The 14,842-nt window shown below is 39.2% G+C and overlaps 1 protein-coding gene across 1 annotated transcript in view; it reads right to left on the reverse strand.

Moving 5' to 3' along the window:
• The window catches only part of LOC125246445 (thyrotropin-releasing hormone-degrading ectoenzyme-like), a 166,174-nt gene that overhangs the window by 37,274 nt on the left and 114,058 nt on the right, over positions 1–14,842 (reverse strand). The window contains exons 10-12 of the mRNA XM_048157387.1: positions 8,341–8,429; positions 7,011–7,144; positions 6,792–6,847 (exon numbers count right to left, since the gene is read on the reverse strand). Of these exons, the coding sequence (XP_048013344.1) occupies positions 6,792–6,847; positions 7,011–7,144; positions 8,341–8,429 (279 nt within the window). The remainder of the gene's footprint in view (positions 1–6,791; positions 6,848–7,010; positions 7,145–8,340; positions 8,430–14,842) is intronic.

Here is a 14,842-nt window from a genome sequence, read left to right on the forward strand (position 1 = left end):
TTCTGTACCCACTGTATAGATTTCAATCTGCGATGACATGACAAAGTTTCATTTATGTACAGGGCTACAGGCAAAATGTATTGAATGATGGAGAATAAAACAATGCTGTCAAGTTGAAATTAATATCCTATTGTTGCCGCCGATAGGCTTGTGGGCAGCTCGGGTGACCCAAGTTTGAATTCCGGCCTGTGAGTCTTTCCTGATCCTGTGCTGTCCTAGGCGAGGCTCTGAGCTTGCAATTTAGCCCAAACCCAGAGTAGTGAGGAGTCGGTGGCAACATTTTTATTTTAAAATCTTTATATAAATATAACAACTTTTTATTTTAAAATCTTTATTTGAATATGGCAACATAATACCTCATTTTACAATATTTCTAAGAATATATCACTGACAGAGACCCCTCCTCTATCAGCCAATCACTGTGGGCATAGCTAGTAAGCGTGTTGACATCATCCATAGCAACGAGGTCAACCTCGAGGTCAAGCCATGTCATGTAATTTGCTGCGTCCCAATTCGCATACTATCCGTCCTAAATAGTATTCGAAAAAAGAATTAGTGTGTCCCAAATTGTAGTATGTTGAAATGAGTATTCCAAAGACACCCGGATGGTCTACTTTTTCCGGTTAGAATTCGAAGTGCAGATCCGTGCACACTTTTAACAGCTAATATTGCCAATAACACATTGCGCTGTGGACGAGGATTCGATTAGAACTACAAATACAAATAAAAAGTGTTAAAAAACTACAAACATGACGGATGTGCGAGACCGACGGTTGCAGAGCGGTTAAGATAAAGGAGCTTGAATGATTAATAATCAGTATCTAACCTGACGAAAAGATATTTATTAAATGTTATCCACATTATATTTCATCTGCAACAGCATTGTGAACTTTTATAACGATGTGTTTGGTCATTAACTTTTAAATGCATTATTATGCAAAGATGAGGAGAGTTCTCTGACTGGCAGATAAACGTGCGACTACATTTCTCTCAGAAACGGTAGGAAATTAAATTTAATTCAACGTGGAGGATTTTAACTGTGACAAGATGATTGACAGGGTAGTTTAAACAGTTACAGGTTGCCTAACTAAAGCAGAAGAGACGCGCATTTAGGTCTGCGCATGCGCATTAGCTTGATCCAGCCTAAAAAATACTGTTTTTTGTCATGATTCGAGCGTTTGGATAAAACATTTATAAGACAGCTGTTGTCAGATTTCATTGGTGATTTCAAATATGAAATGTAATCGTAAGGTTGGCGAACAGTTTTGGAGAATTTGATGTTTCCCCATTCAAAGAGATAGGGCATGATGCCCAGGATGCCCGAGAGGCGTTTCAAAGATGGCCGCCGAGTGAAATGACTTGTCTTAAAGGGACTTTGACTAAAGCGACAGAACGTCTGTTAAAGACGCGATTATGTTGAGGTAGTATGTCCCAAAGCTTGCATACTCTTCTGCTACACACTCAAAAGTATGTACTTTTTTTTTTTTACAAAAACAGTACATACTTTTAGAACGTAGTATAAGTAGGCGAATTGGGATGCAGCAATTGTGTAGAACCAAAGACTATAGAATAACACAAGACGCGTCACTCGTATTATTATGAATGGGAGAAAGTGCAACGCGCAATATGGTGAAATAAGTCCCGCCTTCTAAATAAGAACCAATCACCGATTGGTAAAGTCATCGCGTCACTGCAGCAGCCGTTAGAAGCTCCGGTTTCTATAGAAACAGTCAGACGCGCGCCTCCGAAATAAGACACGAGACGCACATTTAGGACTGTGCATTAGCTTGATCCAGCTTGAAAAATAGTTTTTTGTCATTTTTCGAGCGTTTAGAAACAAAATGTATGAGACAGATGTTGTCAGATTTCATTGGTGATTTCAGATATGAAATGTAATCGAAAGCTTGGCAAACAGCTTTAGCGAATTTGATGTTTCCCCATTCAAAGAGATAGGAGCTGCACTTGAATGCCTGAGAGGCATTTCAAAGATGGCCACCGAGTGAAATGACTTGTCTTAAAGGGACTTTGGTAGAACATCATGGCATTGTGTACTATGTCGCAGAAGTTAACGCTTTTTGGACGTATGTCGAATGCGAATGGCTGTCACGCCGGAAGCTTGTTATTTTACTTAATAAAGTTTTAAATAAGAATACTTGTCTTAAACAAAGGTATCAGTTCGATTCAGAAGGCCTTTTGGAGGACTAAAGGATATTTTTAAACATATCTCCGATCGTGTTCATCTGAAAGAAGATAGTCATATACACCTAGGATGGCTTGAGGGTGAGTAAATCATGGAATAATTTTCATTTTTGGTTGAACTATCCCTTTAAGCACATTTTATTATATTATAGTGTCATGTAGTCTTTTAGCTTGTAGTTTGCCTTGTTTTGGCTTGTCATTGATTTTCCCTTGTGTATATAAGCAATGCACTGCATCGAAATCGAACACTTCCCTACTATATAGTACACAAATTATAGCATTGCTGAATGCATATTTGCCGTGCTGTCCGAGGGGAGGGCTCCAAACTCGGAATTTGGTCTGAACCCAGTGTACTCCCCCCAGGTTGGGACAGGAAATATTTAAGTGTGAGGAGATGGGGTGGTGAAAGGATGCTGGGATAAAGCTAGGTTGGCTATCTTCCTTTTTCCTGCTACATTTTGAATTATGGGTGACACTTCTGGTTTGGGGTACTTCCATTCAAAAAAGCTGAAACGAATAATTTCAAAATATAAGCTTGCACTACAAATAATCATTATCTGTCAGTTTGACTGAATTACTTTCATGATTTATTTTCAGATGTCAGGAGAATAACGTAACGCTTGGAATTTTAATGTGATGTGGTATCACAAGAATATCTATGGCAAGAGCTTTTTTCAGTTGCTGCTTTTTTTTCCTTCTGATTATTTTATTGTTTTCCCTTTGTATTCAGCTGTATGAAAAAAGACAACATATACTCTGCATTTGTGGTCTGTTCTCCCGATGTAATTTACGATATATCCCATGAATATTTCACTGGAATGCCTCTCAGCAATCTCTCCCCAAGTTTATCCCCCCTGATCCTGGTCTCTTTCCAGGTTTTTTTTTCACACGGATGCTTTAAAATGTAATTGTTTCCTCTTTTCACTTCTAATTCCTATTAACAGTTTTTACTGGAATGTTTCTAAAGCAGGTAAATACAATTCATTATCTGTCAAAAAAAGCGTATTATTGCATTCACAGAGCGAACATTTCACTGATTGTTTACAGTTTAAAGGAAGTTACACCCATAATTCGTGCAAAGCATCATGGGGCATAGGAAAACGGTGAATATATATGCTAATTAGGTAGATTATCAGAACATGCTCCTCCCGAACTTTAATAAAACATAATTTTGAAAAACAATAGGCGAAAAGTACTTGGATGACCTATTTTTTCTGCTGAGATTGAGAAGGGTGCATTCGATGGACCACTTTACTATTCCATTAGGCCATGGGAGAGGATTTAGGAATCGCAGTGTAGTGGCACAGTACATTTGAATTTTATTTATACACTGAACAAAATTAATAACGCAACACTTTTTTTTGCCCCCATTTTTCATGAGTTGAACTCAAAGATCTAAGACTTTTATTGATATGCCACACCTGTGAAGTGAATGGATTATCTCGGCAAAGGAGAAGTGCTCACTAACACAGATTTAGACAGATTTTTGAACAATATTTGAAAGAAATAGGCCTTTTGTGTACATAGAAAAAGTCTTAGATCTTTGAGTTCAGCTCATGAAAAATGGGGGCAAAAACAAAAGTATTGCGTTTATAATTTTGTTCAGTGTACTACCCATATTCATACTACATAGAACATACTTTTTTAATGGTTGTGAAGTAAATTAAAATACAAATGTAGTAGCTACTCTGACATGTGATTTTGGATGCAGCAAGCGAGCGTTTTATATATATATATATATATATATATATATATAAAGCAAGTAAGACTAGATGTTAAAATCCCAAATTATTATATTATATTATATTATATTATATTCTTCACAAACACCAGCTTTCTTCTTCAATTGATCCAGTAATTCATAATCACAATAAAGGCTTTGTGAGGCAGTATTGATCTGTGTGAGTGACTCCCATGAGCACAAGGGGCATTTAATTAGGTAACATCACTCAAGGCAGCGGCGCCCATTCAGTTTCCTCAGTCATATGAACACCCTTTATCATCCCAGTAATTTACCGAGAAATGAGACATTTTACACATTGTGATTAACGATGATGCTGTTTTTAATATGCAGGTTGGCATTTTCGCTTCTCGAGAACGTAAGAGCCAATAACCACCTCCACAGATCTGAGCCCTGAGGTTGAATACGACATCCTTTTAACATCCGCTCATTTTTATTAAGAGTAGCTGTAAACAAAAGAGACAAACAATATGTACAAACCAGACTAAAATCAGGAACAAAAGGATTTGCCTTCAGTCCTCTTAAGTTTCAATTATCAAGCTCTTTGGTAAACAAGGCCGAGCCGAATAAACAGGCTAAATGAACATGACGTACTACAACGCAGGAGGAACAGGTTTCCTTTCTCTGCAATAATGTGACGCAATAAACACAAGTTTCCCTGCGGGTTTGTTGTCAGTTGACTGAATCATCGTGGTTAGGAAACATCTGTGGTCAAAAACACAACTCTCCAAATGCCTGTTAAAGCCCTGTCTAGCTCAACATGAGCCGCACAGCGCCGGCAGATGAGCCTGTCGTTTCACTATGATGAACAGCGGTGCTAATGCTAGCAGAGCATCTGGCAGATTCCTCATTTAGTTTGGTGGAAGAATAAAAATGACTGTCCAAAATGAATGAATTGTACAATCTGTACAAAACAACAACATTCAATGTTTAAAAAAGTCCACCAGTGAAACCCAAACACTGATTTGGCTTGAGAAATGAATCAGTTGGTTTGTATCATCAAGAGTAGCTGCCAGTGAGTGAATATTTCCTTCATTAAGCAGAATTAGTGAGTCTTTGTATCAAACAGAGAGAACCCTAGGGGGAGCAGTCATTGCTAAAGGGACGAATGGCAGCTTGGCAGCCTGTGGCTTTCTATCTACCTTCACTGTTTTGTCTTTCTTCCTCTCACATTAATGGACATGTGTGATTTTCCAGCTAATGATGAAGCTCTGAAGGATCTACACGATGAGACAGCAGTGGAAAGGCGGGTAAACAGAGGTTTTCCCTCACTTTCTTATTATCCTCTATGGCAGTAACGGCTCAGTAGTCTCACCGCAGGTCTCATCTTGATGAGCTAAAGGCTTTTACTTCAATAACCCCTTCTCAACTAAAGGAGAAAAGAAGATCAAGAGTACAGTACAGAACAGAAAAAGAGTGCATGCAGCTTCAGATGATGTGAAACAAATGCTTTACATCATCTGAACTAAACTCTACAGGACAGTGGCACTCCAGGGCCGGATTTGAAGAACCCTGATATAGATGGTCCATTTGTAATCTCATCCCAAATAATGTCTCGGCTGACCAGCAGATCAACCGAGATGGATGTTAATATGAACAAGTCATTGAGTCTTTCAACACATTCACATTCATACAGATCGTCAGTCATGATGTAATCGTTTGAAATCCCAGGAAGATGAAGATCCATTTGCACTGATTTCTGTAATGTCTGCTGTAACTTTAGGTACAAGCCCCCTGTCTGTTCTTTGATTCTTATGATGTATTACCATTAAGCTAATTTTAGGAAAATCAGGTTTTAGAAATGTGTCATCAAAAAATGAGGTTTATTATTATTAAAATTGATCTTTTTATAAGGAATAGAAAATAACTTAAAGGGTTAGTTCACACAAAAATGAAAATAAAGTCATTAATTACTCACCCTCATGTCGTTCCACACCCGTAAGACCTTTGTTCATCTTTGGAACACAAATTAAGATATTTTTTGTTAAAATCCGATGGCTCCGTGAGGCCTGCATAGCCAGCAATGACATTTCCGCTCTCAAGATCCATTAATGTAAAACATATTTAAATCAGTTCACGTGAGTATAGTGGTTCAATATTAATATTATAAAGCGATGAGAATATTTTTGGTGCGCCAAAAAAACAAAATAACGACTTATTTAGTGATGGCCGATTTCAAAATACTGCTTCATGAAGCTTCGGAGCATTATGAATCAGCGGTTCGGAGTGCCAAAGTCATGTGATTTCAGCAGTTTGGCGGTTTGACACGTGATCCGAATCATGATTTGACACGCAGATTTCAACAAAAATATCTTAATTTGTGTTCCGAAGATTAACGAAGGTCTTACGGGTGTGAAATGACATGAGGGTGAGTAATAAATGACAGAATTTTCATTTTTGGGTGAACTAATCCTTTAAGGTCTAGTTTTGTAAAAGTAGGGAAAATGAAATCTTTTAAACAATCATTATTGAGCTTTCATGGAATAACTAAATCGGTATATTTAGTTAGTACAATTTATTGATTTATCTTAACTATGATAAAAATGACTCATAGAGATGCTCTTTTTTCTTTTTTTTGTGCTAAAAATACAGAATCTGACTCAATAGGCCTTTATACTCCAAGAGTTTTTCCTCGCCACTGTCACTTTGTACTTTCTCACTGCAGGTGAACGACCTCCTGAAATAATATGACAGTTACTGTGACAGTAAAAAGCAGGACACAATTAGCCAGAATCATCCAGGAGTCTCTGCAGGGGTTTGAAGGCTGTTAAATTGATCTCTAGTGCAGGAATCAGACTCTCTGAATGACTCTGCATGTTTCCAGAGGGGTCGTATAACAAACTGAACCCACCTCGCCAGGTTGAAGACGTCATCAATCAGACCGGCCCTGTTGCCCACAGAGATGATCTGCCGTGAGAGAACAGCACAGACATTTACAATGCAGCAGGAAGTGATGAGAAGAATGAGAAAACGGAAGAATCGTGACAAAAGGGTGAAAGAAAAACTTGGAAATGCTTTGGATGAAATAGAAAGAGTCAGAACGACTGACAGAGGCGGAAGAAAGAAATACCATTGGGTTGGTCATCAGCTGTTGAATGAGAAGTCTCCAGTTGTGGAGGTCGTAGTTCACTCTGAAGTAGCCCGTTTGATTGATGTTTCCCAGCAACCACGTCTCGCCGCTCATGTGACCCACTCTGTGAGTCTCTATAAATACAGCAGAAAAAAATAACATGAAACAGATGTTTAATGACACTTCTGACAGTCACTGTAGCTTAACTCACATGCATATAAACAGAAACACACAACGTTAAATGATGCCTAGATGCTCACAGACAGATGTGAATATATTCAGATAACAGGGTTCATAATAATAAAATAAACAAAATGTATATAAAACATAAAATTATTTCATTTCTAATGAAATATAACTGAAAATTAAACCAGTCAGTATATATGGACTGATATATTCTACCTGACTGTGAACTTGCAAAGCTTTTTATGGATATCAGTGTTTAAATTTATCATCTTTGGAATGAAGTCATAAAAGCAGTCCTGCATAGAAATATACACGAAGAGACGATTCATTCAGTGTTTTGTATGACAACATCTGTAATCTAATGTGTTTGCCACATTCTCATCCTTTAAAATTCCAGCCAGACCTTGTGCTTTTTCATGGGTAACAAATGCACTGGTTAAGTGTTTTCGAGCGCTCATGGACTCAATGGATTTGCAGTGTATCGTGATCCAGGAAGCATCCAACCGTCAGCGGACAGATTGTAAGAGTCATCCGTTGAGTTAATGCATATAAATGGGGTCTTAATGTTACAGTCTGTGTTTCCTTTAAGAGTCATTGTCTCCGGCTCTGTGCAATCTGCATTGTAGCCCTGATGAGGGCTGTATTTCAGGGAAGGTGAGCAGAAAATGGAGGCTGTTAAATGGCCTCATAATCAGGGGAACTCTGAGCTCTGAGCCAAACGGATCACTCGCAGAGAAAATTCAATTCTGGGTCTTGGAATTTGACTCACTGTGGCTCCTTCCAAAGAAAATCCGCCTGGTTCTCCCAAAGGAGAGGAATGGAATAGAATTGAATATAATGATGGTAGACGTGTGGCTGCTGCAACAGTGTGGGAATCACTGAAGAATAGCATTGACGAGTTTAGTATGAAGGAATTTACATAAAGGCAGGTCTTGAGAGCTGAATTAGTTCAATTTAATGAGGAAATCAAATAAAAGTAAATAAGTATTTAGTATCTGTCACTGGGTGATAGGGACTTCATGGGTCAAGGACATGACACTTATTTTTGTTCAGGTCTAATGTATTACAAAAAATACTTCATGCATAAAATGGCTTGAATGTGATGTGTCCATATGCTAATAAAAGCACTGTGATTAACTGGTACCTGTTTTATTGGAGACCCAGATGATGGTGTCTGTTGATATGTGACTGGAGTTTCCCACTGCGAGCGTCAGCGGTATTTGCCACTGAAAGCTGAAATGAGACAAAGAGAAATAACAGATGAAACACTTCTGTTTGATCTCAGGGGTTTAAATGTCACTGCCACAGATACATACTGTATGACGTGCATAATGTGACACATATGGACGCCCACGACTTAATGGGATTGTGGGATATGAGCGATATCCTCTCTGTCTCAGCACCAGCAGGCAAAATCAGGAGTATCAGATGATTGTGAAGCTCAAAGAAAGCCCAGCAGTGTCAAAGCTCAAAGAAACAAGCTTTCATTCTATCCCAGAGTGCTTTGCTCTCTCTCTATTTCTCTCTTGTCACACACACACAGCTGTGTATCACTCGTCACCCGATCGCTGTCATGTTCTGTGTCGCCACCTCATTTTGATGTCGAATCATCTGTGAGTTTGTGCTTTCATGTGCTTTTGAGTGTGTGTATGAACATCTCTAGGTATGAAAGCACATCCAGTCAAACCCTGTCTGACAGCTGTCACACTGGATGGCCGCCCCTCTTTCAGCCTGTCAAAATGGCTGACACACAGGTGGACGAGGTCTGCTGTCTGCCGGCGTAAATTACCCCAGACAACAAGAACGCAGCAGAGCTGACCGAAAGCAATAAATACTTATGAAGTCTAATGTAAGAATGAATTTGAACACGCTCCAAACAAAGTATTTGAACTTAAACAATTTTCCCCTGCCTCAGCAAAGCCATTCTATTGGCTGAGAGAACTTTTTATAGGCGCTCTGGGAAATTCGGCTGCTCCTTGACACGATCATGGGCAGCAACAGTCAATTCTGTGCTATAGGTTTAATGTTATATTGCTATTTAACGTGTTTTCAAATGTTATAGATTTATGTGAAAAATTACCAAATATACTTGGACATGAAAGTCTTGTTAATGATCTTCATTACTTTGCTCAAAGTAATTAAATCAACAGATTGTTAATATCTGAAGAATATATAAGTATAGTATTTTAGGGTAAAAAGCGTCCCTTTGGTTGAGGCTAAAGTTGGCTGGCTTTTCCAATTGTTGACAAAGACATGGTTAGATTCAAATGGTCAATATCATTATCAAGTTAATGAAGCCATCATATTTAAAAATGCATGTTTTACTTAAAGCTGCAGTCCACAACTTTTTTGGTGTTAAAAATGTAAAAAAAATTATATAATGAGAATATACAACATGAATCCATTTTCCAAACCGTGTTTTTTGTCTTATCCTGAATCATTATGGTACACTTATAATAAGTGTTTATATTCGGACCATTTCAGACCAGACTGGTAGGACTCGCCGCAGAGTATCACAGAAACTGCATGACTCGCCATAGACTTACATGGAGAAAAGTAGCTCCGGCTAGAATGTTCCTCCGCAAGACGCGTGCAGTTTTGTTTATTAACCGCTAGAGGGCCAAAAACAGCAGCTTTAAAGGGAAAGTTCACGCAAAAATGAAAATTCTGTCATCATTTACATCATCAAGTTGTTCCAAACCTGTATAAATTTCTTTGTTCTGCTGAACACAAAGGAAGATTGTGACGAGCAGGGCGGACGAGAGCCGTGAGGGAACGGCGCGAGGCCGGTGACGCGAGAGATAATGAGCATCACCTGGGAGGCGCACCGGCCTTGAGTCTCTAACGGAGGAGCTCCGGGGGCATAAAAGGAGGAGCGACGTCAGTAAAGGACGAGAGAGGACCAGGCCTGGACTTTATGTTATGTTTTATTATGTTTGTGTGGCCGGCAGACGTCCGCGAGGGTCTGCCGGCATTACTTTCGTTTTGTATTTGTTTATTTATATATTAAAGTTTTGTTTGAACGTTCACCGGTTCCCGCCTCCTTCTTCCCGTACATACGAACTGTGTTACATTGGTGCCGAAACCCGGGAGGAAGGAGGGACATGCTGTCGGAGAGCCCTCGCTGCTGAGGGGGATCGCGGTGCTGTGGAGTTCGGGCAGCGCGGGAGTGGAGACCGCGAGAGGCTGCCCAAGGCGGTGGTGCTGGAGCCTAGTGACAGGTGGGATGGAGAGCTCGAGGCCGTGCCCCTGGGACGAGGTGGGGTGGCTGCCGTCCAAGAGGGAGCGGAGGAGTCGCCACAGTTCGCCGTGGGCCGGAGCCTGCTGCTGTCCGAGACAGGCCCCGGGGGGGAGTAAGTGCAGTCGCGGGAGTACCCCCCGGCCTGCGAGGGGCGATGGGGGTATGTGACGAGCAGGGCGGGCGAGAGCCGTGAGGGAACGGCTTTGAGTCTCTCACGGAGGAGCTCCGGGAGCATAAAAGGTGGAGCGACGTCAGTGAAGGACGAGAGAGGACCAGGCCTGGACTTTATGTTATGTTTTATTATGTTTGTGTGGCCGGCAGACGTCCGCGAGGGTCTGCCGGCATTACTTTCGTTTTGTTCTTTGTTTATTTTGAATTAAACTTTTGTTGAACGTTCGCCGGTTCCCGCCTCCTTCTTCCCATATTTACAAACTGTGTTACAAAGATATTTGGAAGAATGTTTGTAACCAAGCATATCTAGCCCCCCATTGACTGCTATAGTATTTTTTTTCCTACTACGGTATTCAATGGGTGGCGAGATCTGCCTGGTTACAAACATTCTTCCAAATATCTTTCTTTGTGTTCAGCAGAACAAAGAAATTTATAGAGGTTTGGAACAACTTGAGGGGAAGTAAATGATGACATTTTCATTTTTGGGTGAACTTTCCCTTTAAGGTATGCCTTTAGCCCCACTGTACTCCATTCAGTGCCTGATAAGAAATGACAGAACAATGCTTAATGGTGTTTTCATTCTTAATCGTAATCATGTTAATGAATGTCATTTAAATTGCATATTGCATCAATTTATCAAAGCTAAAAATGTTTAAAAACACCATCCCTTCCTTTGGGTAGCATGCTAATATCTATCTTAGCATGCCACTAACTTCTTAAGAAAAGCTCTTTTCATTAGCTAGAACAACAGATCATGGTAACTTGACTTTTATCTTGAGGCAACATGCTAAAAAACACTCAGAACACCCTGACAACCATATAGCAACACCCTGGCAACCGTCACAGCAGCCTAGCATTGTGGCAGTGAACTTTACACAGGCACGCACCACATATTCTTCATAAATGGCAACATTTAGTCATCTAATATGAGAATGATGTCAGTCTTGGCTGTGGGGAAATGGTTTGATCATTAAGGATTTGTGTTAGGAAAACCGACAGGAATGGACAAAATTATTTTCAGGATGCTGGTGACTCACCTCCATTCATTCAGTAAGATGATTTATGTTATTTAATGTGTCTGAATTATGTCTGAATAAGCCTCAATGAATATTCTGTGAAAAGACTGACTGAAACCTGTTATAAAATAATATGGTAACACTTTCCTTAAAGCCTTTATGTATAATGCATTATAAAGGAATTCATAATGTACGTTATAATACATTATGTATTTTCATAAATAACTGTAACCAAAGTTAAAATGCATTATGATATTTGCAGATTCCTTGGTGCACCTGACATTGGTTGTTTGTCATGTGATTTAATGCATTTTACTTTCTAAAAGCATAACATAATTATTATAATGTATTATAACTGTGGTTATAATTATTCATGAGACCATACAATGCATTACATGGTGCATTACATAATTAATGCATAAAAAGTGTTTCTACAAGATTTTTAAGGGCAGCAGAAACAGCAGACACTGGAGATGCTGGGATGAAAGTTTATATCACAGAGAATATAACTGTAGCACATTATGCATAAGATGAAGCAATATGAAGCCTGCTGGGAAACAGTATTTAAACGCATATGTTTGTAAGGAGGCTATAGAGAGATTCTGTGCTAGATGAGAGCTGATAACAATACTTATGAATTCCAGTGATAATAGAAGCATCTGTGTGTGCTCAAATGAAATCACACACTGATACATTTACATAAAACTGTGTTCATCAGTGGGATTGAACAAGAGAGAAAGCAAAAGAAAATTAGAGTTCTCCACAGGCTGGTAATTTGGTGGCTCATGTTTATGTTAATTTACGGAAGAGTCTGTTATCGTCATCGTTATTTACATCCCTCAGGAAGTTTGTGTTATGGCCCAGAGCTTTAGCTAAAGCACAAATGAAGAGTTCAAACTTTGCAGCAGACAGATAAAGTGTGTGAGAGATGAGAAATGTGGGCATCATATAATGTTTATGGAACAAACCCGTGTTTCTTATCTGCAGTTGTAGATAGTATATTTAGTAGATTTCAGTTGTAGATATTATTTGACTGGGGGGGGACATGTTAGGTTCACTTACTTTTGTGGAAATGTCATATTAACTTGTGGGAACGTTATAATAAGAGTTTATAACATCTTCACACATTACATGGGCTCCTCTTTTTACCCCAGTCATAAATGACTTTGTTATTTGTTAAAGTTTCCCATTGTTTGTTTTTGTTTATTGCCTTGATTGGAACATAAAAAAAAAAACGGGACTTTATTTGTGACCTAACATGGATTCGCTTGACCTTTTGGATTTTTTAAGGCATCGCAACAGGACTATCTTGCCAAAATTGAACAAGACAAGGTAAAGTTGTGATTTTTTGATTGTTTATTAATATGTACATTTACAGTAAGAGGCCCGTTTTAAAACGTTATGTATGTTGAGTCTCATATTACGGTGACTAGTATTACGGTTAGAGATGTTCCGATACCCCTTTTCCATTCCGGAAAAGGAACGAAAACGAAAACCGGAAACTAACGAAATTTTGACCGGAACGTAACCAGAAACGGAAACTGAATCAGATTTAATCGTTTTGAACAGAAACGCTCATTTGAAATGGCCATTAACCGGTTAATAACGTTATTTTTTCGTTCTATTTAATATTTTGATTTGGCAGTCAACCAATCGAATTCAACGAATTCAAATAGTACAGCCTATGCAAATGTTACGCTGACGCATCCAACGTGAGTGAAATTCCCGCGCTGACGCTCTAAAGTGAGATATGCCCGCGCTGACGCGCTCAGCCCAGCTGTCAAGTCATCATAGGTTAGGTAAGTCACAATGGCAATGCCCTGGCATTAGTTTTTCCGATGATATGTCACCATTAAGGCCTACATTTAAGTGAAAATGAATGTCAAGTAGTAGGCTAATATGCAGCTTGTTGTGCGTTTTGAAACCAGCGAAAATTTCAGGATATGTAGAACATGACTTCACACAACGCCACATCACGCACATGCAGCGGTTCAGAATAAAACTATAGGCTAACATAACACATATACAACAAAAGGGAATATTTAGGCCTATAGGCTACGCGAAATATTTCACCATATAATTAGGTCTACATATTAACAAAACGAAAGTGGTTCATGTGGCGCACTCCAAAGATATAGGAAAGAAACAGACATTCTGCTTGTTTTCGTTATTTAAATCTCTTTTGTAAATGTATGAATTATGTCTGGCTTTTAAATTACGACCATAAACCATAAATTACGGAGTACAGTTTAGGAAAAAAACATTCCAGTGGTCGCGACGGCGCCTTATGAGCGCGCACACAAACTCTTGCATTGCTTATATCGCAGCTGTTAAATATTAAAATAAAATACAATCAACCAAACATATAAAACTTTACACTGCTCAATTCAATTCTGTAATACAATCTGCCGTCCCATGACCACTGCCTGACTGTGCTGCTGCGTGAAGGATGATGTCGATAATGAGAGTGAAGTATATAATAAATAGCTTAATAGTTTAGCATTCGTCTCGAAAATGGAAACAGTGCCGAATGAGAAAGGTAGGCTTCAGATTCACTTTAAATGAATTAATTTAGCATCTTATTTAGTTTTATTTCTAATAAATTTTTCACTTCTTCGCTGCTCTAAACAGTGGTTGCTTATGGCAACACAGCACAACTTCCTGTGTTTGCATTCTGAGCCGTGAAGAAGAATTGATTTCCGATTTGCTGCGCTAAGCAAAGATAGCGGGCACAACTAGATATTGTTTAAGAAAATGGTATCGGATCGGTACATGAGTTTAATTACTCGCCGATACCGATGCTAGAATTTTTTCTGGTATCGGTGGTATTTCCGATACTAGTATTAGAATCGGAACAACCCTAATTACGGCCACGAGATACTAAAGGGGACCTATAATGCCCCTTTTACAAGATGTAATACGTTTCTGGTGTCCTCAGAATGTGTCTGTGAAGTTTCAGCTCAAAATACCCCACATATCATTTATTATAGCTTGTCAAATTTGCCCCTATTTGGGTGTGAGCAAAAACATGCAATTTTTATGTGTGTCCCTTTAAATGCAAATGAGCTGCTGCTCCCGGCCGCTTTCCAGAATAGGGTGGAGCTTTAACAGCTTGTGCTTTGGCTGATCAACAACAACAAAACTGGAGAATCTCACACTGCCAAAATGAGGATTGTCAGTAACTGTGTTCAGACTTACATTGTTCAAACCGGAGTCGG

The sequence above is a fragment of the Megalobrama amblycephala genome, linkage group LG14 (assembly GCF_018812025.1).
Source record: "Megalobrama amblycephala isolate DHTTF-2021 linkage group LG14, ASM1881202v1, whole genome shotgun sequence".
Classification (NCBI taxonomy): Eukaryota; Metazoa; Chordata; class Actinopteri; order Cypriniformes; family Xenocyprididae; genus Megalobrama; species Megalobrama amblycephala.